General features: G+C 45.9%; 2 protein-coding genes across 2 annotated transcripts; both read right to left on the bottom strand.

Annotated features, from left to right (window-relative positions):
* Window positions 1-3,003: 3,003 nt before the first annotated feature.
* Window positions 3,004-4,404, bottom strand: GLAREA_07999 (uncharacterized protein; the record flags this gene model as incomplete). The annotated part of the gene is made up of 3 exons (XM_008090046.1): window positions 3,004-3,987; window positions 4,034-4,185; window positions 4,254-4,404. 3 exons carry the CDS (start codon window positions 4,402-4,404, stop codon window positions 3,004-3,006), a joined length of 1,287 nt encoding a protein of 428 aa, XP_008088237.1.
* A 2,742-nt stretch (window positions 4,405-7,146) lies between these two features.
* Window positions 7,147-10,391, bottom strand: GLAREA_07998 (Quinoprotein alcohol dehydrogenase-like protein; the record flags this gene model as incomplete). The annotated part of the gene is made up of 3 exons (XM_008090045.1): window positions 7,147-7,484; window positions 7,536-10,218; window positions 10,266-10,391. The coding sequence occupies 3 exons, from the start codon at window positions 10,389-10,391 to the stop codon at window positions 7,147-7,149; spliced, it is 3,147 nt and encodes a 1,048-aa protein (XP_008088236.1).
* Window positions 10,392-11,105: the final 714 nt, after the last annotated feature.

Genomic DNA, 11,105 nt, shown 5'->3' with positions numbered 1-11,105 from the left:
GCCAAAGCCGAGAGCAAATTTACTTCCTCTAAATGGACATCATCGTTTATTCGGACACTGAAGGCCAAACCGCTTTTGGAATTGGTCAGAGTTGGTCCCGAGAACGACGCCCAGGCCTGGTGTGATGCTTGTCATGGCAAACACGAGCCTACAACTACTCTTGTCTTCTTAGGCAAGCCTTATGATCCCTCCACGTTTGAGCCGAGCACCTCACGAGATGGCGTGGGAATACAACCAATCCGATTCCACGTCGGCTCTCCTGCCAGAAGATGGCAGAGAAAGCACACCAAATGTATCACTGGCGCCACAGACTGTTTCGAGCCATCCGCACGAAGTTGAACAAGGAAAAATACTTCGAAGAAGAGAATGAGAACGAACGACTAGCAATGACTTTTCAAGCTAGGCGCGAGAATGTCGAAAAGATTGTAGCTGGTTGGTACACGGATGGGTACTTCTTGCGCATCTACGGAAGTTATCGAGACCTCCGAAAGATGTGATTTATGTATTTTCTTTTGTTTTCTGCAGCAGACAATTTTGTCAGGATCTCCGGGGCACTGCTGCTGGTTTCGTAACAGGTTCTTGAAAGTCGACCTCGACACTATGTTACATTACCAGAGGCTATTCCGACTTGGACTTTAGGGTTTTGTACAAGGTTTCAATGTTTTCAATGCTTCAACTTTCTGTCTTTGCTCCAGAAGAAGGCCAAAATCTGCTCGCAGTTCTGTAACATTAGGGCATCTGTCTTAGGATATGGTGTCGTTTCATTTCAAAATTTCCTTGGCCCGATGTGGGAAAGGCTGATGCTTTACCTTTGTGTCATGAAGATTGGAGTTGCGCTCATATCTTCTACGGCAGAACTTCATTGGAGTTATAGTGTAGACTCAGGTTGGATATGCATCTTGTCATTCGACTTCTTGTATCATAGATGGCATGCCGGGTGAGACGGCGTTGCTTTGATTTATTGAATACAACCTGTTTCAAAAGCTGTCAAGTTCCGATTATTCTATGTTCTCATGATTTGGTTTTGACATACGAAAATGTATCTATATCAAACTCTAGTCAAGAACCGCGATATTACGAGTAGTCAAAATCCTTAAAACGATGTTCTGCACTCTGATGGCAACACCACATGCTAGATTTTGAGGCCAAATCCCCAAAGATTGTACATGGCATTCGGGAAGGTAAAGACGTCAGCATATACAATTCCCAACCCCAGAATAAAGAGACTGCAGTTGTCACAATTGAAACGTCTGGTAGCAAAACTGGGGAAAATTGTAGTCCCATCATCGTGTCGTTTATGGCGTCAAATCTATGGTAAAAACGGCAGAGTTTTGTTTCAAGCAGAGAGTATTTCAACAACCCTTGTTACTCCCTTTTGTGCCAATTAAATTTTTGTACTGACCTAGACTAACTCCAAGTCTCACAAGTAGAATTGATAATGGTGGTAGAAAAGAGGAGGCGAGTCAGCTGATAATTTTAAGCGAGCAGTGCTTCGGACCGGTCGGAGCAGTGTGCAGCGGGCTCTGCGATTGGTCCAAGCATCACGTGGATTTTAACGTCCAACCAACTCGAACAAGTGACAAGTTTGTTTAGGATAGATTAAATTGAAAGGTTGAGTAGAGTACTATGTAGGAGCGTTTAATTTCAGTATTGTGCCTGCTCAACTGATTCATTACACTTATCTTAATCCTGCTTCAATATGCTTCTTTGAAAGAGGTACATCTTAGGCATGCTCACAGAAAGAGAATCTAATGAAGTGCAGAGAAATTCTGTTCTCCTTCCAAATACTCACCGCTGAGTAGCGTTTGGATGATGTATTTAAGATGGTCTTGGAACTACAACAGGGCTCCAAAGAGTTGAGGTGCATTATTTGATAAGTTTACTTTTCGGACAGGAATCCGTATTGATGCTTTATTCGCCTCAGCAACTTCCCGAGATTGTTGATCGCCATCAAGTAATTCCCGCCAGCTTTCTGAGAAGATTGAATCCAGAACCTATGTGGCTAATCTACTATTGTCGTATGGAAAGAAATTCCAGAGGGAGAATCAACTGAGTATTCGGAAAGGCATTTCGCATCTATGTCTTCGGGTTTTCACGTCAAAAGTCGCAATCATGACAAGTTTGACAGCTGTACCATACACACTTGCTCCGGGCGACATATTTATGCTTGCAGATACGGGATCTTCAATTTTGCTTCCTGGTGGACACTAATTTGAACATTCTAAGACATGCAGAGAAATTTAGAGAAAGGAAACATGTGCCATCGAATTTCACAACTCGCAGGCCATTCAAGTTGTGTAAAATGTATTTTATTCTGTCAGAGATGGTTGAATTGTGATAAATCTGTGGTGCATGGTATATCTTGTTAGTTGGTCTTCTAAATTTTGTTTTACTTAAGCTTTTGAGATAGGTACATTTCGACGGAGTTTTTGGATTGAGCTTGAAGCCAGTGACAGCAAGGGTGAGGAAGGAGGTATATAGAGAATTGGTCTGCGTGTAAGGGCGGAGGGGAGCTTTTGTGTGATATTAACACATAATAGCGACTTTTCTCTCCATGTATCTTAAATGGGATTGTGATTTTGGTGTGTTCAATTCTTAGACACTGCCTTTATATAAGCCTGAAGAGGTCCAAAAAAACGCGTCTTCTTGTCGTATTCTAAAGAATAGCTGGGTGTACATGAAATGTCGGCATTTCTGCCAGTCTTCGCGTAGATACTGGTTTCCTGGTGTCAGCGAGTGTTGTCTGCACATCACCAGAGGTGGAAATGTACAGGAACGCTTGATTATTAAACATGAATATGTTTTAGAAAATATCTTTGACGGTTTGAAGGGAAGTGAACGTGGTTAAGTAGGATGAGCTACCTATACCAAAGTCAACCAGACATAGTACTCTACACCACGCAAACTCCTAACGCTCTTACTGGTACACAGAAAAGCCTCAACGCACCAACATGAAGACAATCAATATTAAGCTCTCAGCAAATCCACCGTCCGGACCACCCATCACGCCCTTAAACGTCTTAAATTCCTATACCTCCTATAGCCATCCGTCACCAGCTCTCCGCCCACCACCACACCAAGAAATCTCTCTACATGCCTCTCCCTCGCTGCCGCACTCATAGACTTCCTCTTCCCTCTCTCTCTCCTGCTATTCACACCCTCCCTATCCAACATTGTCTTCACCCGCTGCAAGACCATCCACCGCCAATGCCACAGCCCATGACACTTTTCCGCCTTCCTCCGACACGCCTCATCCACTTCATACCTCAAGATATCCGTCCCTTGGGCCTCAAATCGCAGGTTATGAGGGTTATAAGGCCGATCTTTGAATGTCAGAGTGGAGTTTAGGTTGGCTTCAGCGCCACAGGCGTCGCAAATGGATTCGCGGGGATTACTGAGTCGGATGAAGATGCTAGGCCGGTGTTGCAGTGCGTTGAGAAATAGGGGCGTCCAGGAGGGAGAGGAGAGGGCGGTGGCCGTTTGAGAGAGGTGGGAGGCGAGCGTTGCGGAGGAGATTGTGAGGGTTGATGGGGGTGTGGAGGTAGGGTTTAGCAGGCGGTGGAGGATGAGGTGGATGAGATTTTTGTAGTGGGAGAGGAGGTCAATGTGTTTTGTTTCTGGGCTTTCATTTCCAAAATGCTCTTTGTTTGTATTTCCGTTCCGAGCCTTGTTTTGCTTGCAAATCGATGGTTGTGAATTTTTGGAATTTCCAGACTTTTCAGCAGAGTCTGTATCAGATGGTGGTTTGTTCTGGTTTTTGACCCAATTTCTCCTTGAGATTGGTACAGTAGCTGGTTGTACAATGACTTTCTTGACCTCTTGCGACTGAGGTAAAAGAGCTTTCTCATTGGATATTGATGGTCGAAGGAGCTGATCTTCATCGTCGGAAGGCAGTGCGCACGCCACTTTACGTCTAACTTGACGACGAATTCTCTTAGATGGGCGTGTCTTTTTCACCGTCTCCTCTCGCCGTGGTCTTTTAATTTTCTAGTGATTGTTAGTCTTAAAGCCTTAGCATCATAAGAATAATTACCTTCGAAATGCTGGAGGGAGTTTTTTCATCACTTTGACTATCGGACTCCGCATATATCTTCTTGCTCAAGACACGCAGGGAGGAGTTTCTTCGGAGACCATGATTTTCGATGATAATGGAGCTGCGGGAGCTAGAAGAATTGTTCGAAGTCGCTAAATTCAACGTGTCAGTGATCGTTGTTACTCGGATCAAAGAAACTATAAGACATTTAGCGACCTACAATGTTCTTTAATCACAGCCTCGGGCTGCCCAACGATAATACTAGACTGAAAGCGCGTTTTACCAATGTTATCGCGCTCTTGACCTGGAAGAATCGAAGCTGCAGATTGTGCAATACTCAGCTTGCCGCTGGCTGATTTAACACGCCTCATTTTCCACGGACGGAACGGATGACGGTGGAAAGAAAGACGACTCGATTTACCAATATCGAGCGACGCGATACTATGATGACTTTTCGGGTGTGTTCTAAATTTAGTACACATGTTTTCGAAAAGAATTTGCACCTATTCACTTCACACTCGCACCCACTTCGGTCGAACGCGCCTCAAACTTGTCCGAGACGAATTACAATACATTACTAAGATTCTAGTATGAATATCTTCCTATCACGACCAAGTAATTCTTATCAAGCTTGTATGCAGCGTTTTGAAACTTTCGTTAGATACCCTGATTTGTAAATATGATCGCTACAAAAGTCATAAAACATTTCTTCTAAATCCGGGAGGTGCAGCAGAAGCTTAGAATAAAATAACCCCGGAAGACACTTGAAGAATCATTAGAGGAACGAGTAAAGCACAAAAAAAGACTTTTGTTGTGGTTTGTTTTCCACTTTGCCTCGGCAACGAAAATTTGAACATTCAAAGCTCTCCACCAACCTCCCACGACACCTTCGTAGCCACGAAAATAATAATATTTGACATACGAAAAATTGAACTTTTCAACTTTGTAGTTTCCGTCGACTTCTGCTCAAAAGTCATAATCTGTGGAGCGAAGCCCTGCCGCCAGATCTCATAGGGATATCAAAATTAGACTAAAATATTAACAATTCCAAAAAAAGAAGGAAAATCCACACAGCCAAATAAATCCTCAAGAACCCCAATAGAGAAAAACGGCAAAAGAAATACATCAACATTTCTGGACGTACCGAGAAACCGCCCAGCAGCGAGGCCAACCGCTGCTTGCGTTTTACTCTGTGAGCTTTATTTAATAAAGAGGCAACCGCAAAGTGACAGTCGTTAAGTACGGTGGAAGAACGTCTCCGGTAGGAAGGTTAGCTGACCTCGAGTGTTCTGATACACGTGCGTCGCTGTCACCCATTCAGTAGGTTATGGTATTAGCATTTACGACCACAGAAGCGAGCTTCTGGACTCAGGACGTCGTTTACGAGATTTTGCGCTATTGGAATATTTAAGAGAAGGGGAAGGATGGACTGGATTGGTTGGCTGGGGCCGGGGATTAGACGGTGGTGATGGGTGATGGGTGGTGAATGTTGTTTTCGTGAGGAGGAGATCGTGGGGGGTTTATGCTCGCTTGGTGGGAGACTGACCTCCCGTCATGGAGCAACGAACCTTTTGTTTAGACAGATGATTCGAGATGTTGAAGACAGTAACACGGCGATTTGAAAACCTGTCAGGTGGGAAAATAGATGGTAGATTGTCAATTAGAAGGCAAATCGCGAGAGCCTTTCCGCTTGTGTTGGAACACTTCGAAGCTTTGGCGCAACCTTCGTTTGAATATTCTTGCTGACTGTTAGAAGAATCACAGTCACATTTTAGTATGTGTTTACCAATAATCGCTACAGTCAAAGTGTTAAGCATTCAAGACTTGAAGACAAATACTAGGAGCGATTTGCATTATGAAAGTGGCAAATTTTCCCTACCAAATGAGGACTTTGGAGGTTATTTGCTTAGCAGGGGAACTTTACGCTCGTGTAATGGCAGGGCAAAGTGGTGTGAATGATTCTCAAGTTATTCGGAATCGTCGGTTTTAATAGGCACTTGGTTGATGGTCCGGATCTGTCGCTTTCATTTAAATCTTTTGAGGATTTAGACGAAACAGGAAAGAAGAAAAGCATACAAGAGAAATTCTAATAGTTTACTTCAACAAGCAGTAAACCGTAAACTTCAAACCCCTGAAAAACTTAATCTTTCTCTCCTGTCACCTCGGAAAAACAAATATCACAGACTATACGCAATACTTAGAAACCCTACAAGTAACGTAGTTAACGTTGTAAAAACGGTCCTTTCTCTCGCAAGTATCTATTAAACAGATAACTAAACAGTAATATCAATTAAAGACTAGCTATAAATAGCAGAAAATACCAATTCCACTCCACTCCATATAAGCTACCTACGTCACTACGTACACCACTAAAAATCATGGAATTAAAAATTCTATAGACCTAGGGCTTAAAATTTCAGTACGGATTATAGCTTAACGAAACATATGAACGAGGATGAGCAGGGAAACAGTTTTATTAGGTAATAGAGGCTTTAATTTTGCCGTGACACGAGCGGTGAATTTGAGGTGTGCTGAGTTTTTGATATGGATTGTACACGGCGGCGAGCTATCAAGAACTCAACGCGTTAAGTGGAGGGACTGAGGAGCTATCAGGGATAGTGAGAGATTATATGCACAGGATGTACTACTTCGACACCTATCATTTTGTTGCTTTGATCGGTCGTTAGTTACGTGTTTGAGCGACCACGCCCTGCACGAGTCGACCAGGATTGCTTTGAAGAGGATAAAGTCTTGGAAATTTCTTTACGTAAGAGGGATCTTAATGTATGTCGAAGGTAGTTGATACTACAAGCACTCTCGCGATGAACCAATAAGAGGTTCTTTATTGTTTACTAACACGACATTCCTTACCGTTCTTGGCATGTTACAAAGATATACATAGAAATCTATACCATCATCAAACAGAATTCTACTCCCAACACCTACTCAGAACTCGCAGAGACTGTGTTATAGCTTTGATCTGTCATTCAAAGACTATGTCTGTCAATATATAATCAATAATTTGACTACAACAATGCAAGAGTTTCTAAGCCGCTGAAAACTTCCTAACATCAGCCCAAGACATTTTATCCTACTCCACATAAACACATCAACTATCCCCTAGGCGCCCTCAAAAACCCAACAACCCCCCCACAAAACCCAACCAAATCCCCTAACCTCGCACCCTCCCGTCCCTGATACTCCCTCCACTCCCTCAGCCCCTCCGCAAGCCGTTCATCACTCGCCACCACCTCCCCATGAACCCTCAAAAAGACCGTCATCCACGCTTGCACGAGTTCATAATCTCGTTTTTGCTTAAGTCGACTCGTGAGCGCTGCGACGAAATTGACAAGTTCGTCGGATTCGGCTTCGACGCCGGGGTTCAGGGAGCGGATCTCGAGGTCTGCGGAGGATGGGGAGAGCGTTTTGAGGTGGTCGATGAAGAGGGTGTCTGTTTATGTTAGCTTGGCTTCTATTAGGAAGGGGGAGGGATGGGACGTACAATTTCCGCTATCGCTCCCAGATCGCAGCGCCACAGTGAAGGCGCCTTCCGACGCGTAACGATCCATCTTCATGATCCTCGAGCGTTCCGCAATACCGTCATCTTTCTTTTCCTCGCTACTTACACCAGCGATGGGCATTGGCTTTTCGAGGGAGGGGAGGAAAAAGGGTGCTTTTTCAGGGACTTTGGGGGCTTCGGTTGGTTTGTTGCGTCGTTTGATGAGGTCTAGGTGGAGGAGGGTTTGCCATCTGCTTTTGGGTACTAAGCTGAGTGTCATCATGTCAGAGCTTAACTGGTCGATTGAAGGGGCGGGAGCAGAATCTTCGGGGTCTTCGGGTTGGTCTTCGAAGGCGCCGTCGATGAGATTGTGGCCGCCTTCGCCGGAGACTGTAGGGCCGGACATTTCTGCGATTTCGTCCTCAGAGATGTGGCGGGTAGGGACGTGGGAGAAGAGGGTTTTGTTGTTCCAGATGTTGACACCAATTTCCCCTTCGCAGGTTGTTGCTAGAAATTCGCCAGTTGCGGAGAAGGCTATAGCGGTACATGGAGTCTTCATACGGATTGCATCGATTAAGTGTCCGGTGGGCAAATCCCAAACTCGAATGATTCGATCGCTCGACGCAGCTATGATCCACCGACCATCGCTGGAGAAACAAAAATCATTTATCTTTCCAGTGCAACCCCATAGTTCTCTAATCGTCCTCTTTGTTTCGATATCCACAACCCGAATGGATAGGTCGTCGCTTGTGAGTGCTATCAGATCGTTTGGTGCATGATATCGCATGCCTGTTATCGAAACCGTACTATGCCAGTCTATTTCATCCACGAGATGGCCATTTGTGAAGTCCCAGAACTTGACTCTTCCATCCTTTGAACAACTGATCAGTGTTTTTACAAGAGAATCTACTACCAGTCCCGTAACTGGCTGAGTATGCTTTCCCAATCCCATTGGAAAACGTTTTGATGTGTTGCCACGCACCTCCAGCGAGTCTGCCGCCTGAAGCTGTTCAAGCTTGAGTTTCCTTGCTTGGGCGGGGGTTAATTTCGATGGAAATCTCTGCCGCCGAAGACCAGATTGGAGATTGAAAGTATCGATTCCGCCACTTTCAGACCCAACAGCAGCAAAGGTACCACACGGACTGATCGCGACGCTGCTCACATATCCACCATCTCCAGTTTCAAACGCCCATCTTCCAGCCTTTTTTCGGCCCCAAAACCAGGTTCGAGCAAATTTGTCCTCCTTGTGTCCTGTGACTACGCTCTCCCATCCTGTAGCTCCGCTCAAAGTCGCATCGGTTGCTTTCTTATTTCCTGAATTCCCCTTCTGCCATAATGCACCATTACCAGCATTTGCTCCCATCCCACCATCACGATTCAGAGACATAGCAAGACACGTAATTTCTGGTGCCTTCAAGTCCTCCAAACTGGTGCTTGGCTCGTTCGCGAGTGACACATTAGACAGGATGCCCATTTTCTTGGCCTTTTTGCGAATGTTTCCTTGGCTAAGCTCAGTACTCTGACCGTCCCTCCGTAAACTCCATCCCCATAGACTTCGGTCTTTTCCAGCACTCAGCAGCCATTTCCCACCTGCATCAGCCCCATCCGAGTCGGTTGGAAGGAACAAGAGCTTTGACACTGGAGCAGCATGACCGCTTCGAGAGTGTAAAATTCGGGGAACGGGAGAAAATGGAGTTTCGTCAAATATCCATGACTTGAGCGAGTTGTCTAAGCCGCTGGTAATGATCACTGGCTGCCCTGGAAGAAATTCAACTTTACTCACCCCCCCACCCACAGTTGCTCCATAGTCGGAGGGTGGATTATGAGCACCACGAAGAATTCCCATTACTCTCCCCCCTCCGTTCAGATCCCAGAATGTCACATCGCCATTTTCTGGTCCAGCTGTAGCCATGACTCCAGGGGTTTTTCCATCGTCGCCTGCGCCAAGATCGTCGGTGCGAAATGAAATTGAAGTGACCAGCGAGCCAGAATTTCCACCATTCAGCTGAATGACGGCTTTATCGGATCGGATATCATGTATCGTCACAGGCCCCGAAGAGTAGGCAATGGCCAGCATCGAAAGAGCTGGCGTCGGCTGCATCGCCGTAACAGCACCACAATTTGCGGCTGGTGGTAGAATTGTGTAAATGAGTTTCCCCGAGCTCACGTTCCAAATCTCCACCCCGCCATCTTTCCTGCCAGCGAGAATCTTGTTCAAATATGTTGGCATATTGGTGATCCCTCCGGTAAGTTCATTTTTTCCTTTTTGGGCAGCTGTCGGATACAGTGTCGTGTAGTGTTCGTAGGTAGTCGATTTCCAAACCTCAATTCTCGTTTTGCAGCATGCCACGATCCATGTTCCGAATACAAGTAATTGTTTGACGGGCTGGTTCAAATCTGTCGGCAAATCCAGCGCAGCTATTTCTTTTCCTCTCTTAAACACTGACACACCTTGTGATGACCCCTCCTTTGAGCCGCCCCAAGCTGCAAATACCCTATCTTTCCATGCGATTGTAGCTGTAATATCTTCTGGTGTTTGTGGCCGTGTGAGAAAGACAAGATTGAGGCCGCGCTTCAGATCATAAGTCTGCAAACAGCGTCCGACGGAGGTGGTAATTTGAAAAGTGGTTTTGCCTAGAGGAATCGACGTAAAGGGAACCGGAGTCGAAGATACTAATCCAATTGTCTGTGGCCATCAGCGAAACGCCCAATCCACACGACTGCAAAACCTACTCTGTACGGTGTAAATAACCTCGATTCTCTCTTCGTTCCTCGAGGCGCAACCTCTCCACTGAGCTTCTGTCGTTTCGCAACCGTGCGATCTCCATCGTGAACGGTCTGGACAATAGAGGAAGGCATTTTGTCCTTGGTCGATGTACGGAACAGAGGTTGGAATGGAGCTGTTGTGGTCGCCGTCGCTCGCAGGCGTTGCTTTTTCCTCTGCGGGACCTGGACTTTTTTTTCATGGGCGTGTTGACCCCTGCAACGGCCCAGCTATCACCACGTGCGTGGGGAAGGCCGCTGGAGCCTCAATTAAAGACCACAACCTCCCCTCTCCGCAGAGACGCAGACATTCCTTGTACTTTTTGGATTTGGGAATAGCTTCATCATCATGTTCGCTTTTTTAACAGCCTCTGCTCGCAGCGAGGAGAAGTTCGACTTTTCACACACCTTCCGCTTTATTCACCAGCGCTCTACCCTCCAAGTCCCCTAAAGCTCCGCTCCAAAACCGCCAGCAGCCGATGACCCTCAATGGCAGCTGGAAGACCGAAGATGATGCGACGGTCAAATCCGCCACGCCCAGCAGTGATGATGGGCTAGCGCAAATATTTGGTTCCAATACCAGATTCTGATGCCACCGACGATTCACGATTTTACGTTCTCCATTGGTACCGACCTTCTTTCTGCGACACCTCATTTCGTTCTCGCCCTACCAGACGCTCGACTTGGCTGCACGTTCAACTTGGTCGCATTTCGAATCTAGACTCCTGCAACTAGATGACAATGTGGTGCTGATCTCGGCTTTCCATTGGAACACCCGGACGATTATTGTAGCCCAATAATTCCGCCATA

This window comes from Glarea lozoyensis, assembly GCF_000409485.1.
Source record: "Glarea lozoyensis ATCC 20868 chromosome Unknown GLAREA9, whole genome shotgun sequence".
In the NCBI taxonomy this organism is placed as follows: domain Eukaryota; kingdom Fungi; phylum Ascomycota; class Leotiomycetes; order Helotiales; family Helotiaceae; genus Glarea; species Glarea lozoyensis.
This window is presented reverse-complemented; position numbering and strand designations above follow the sequence as displayed.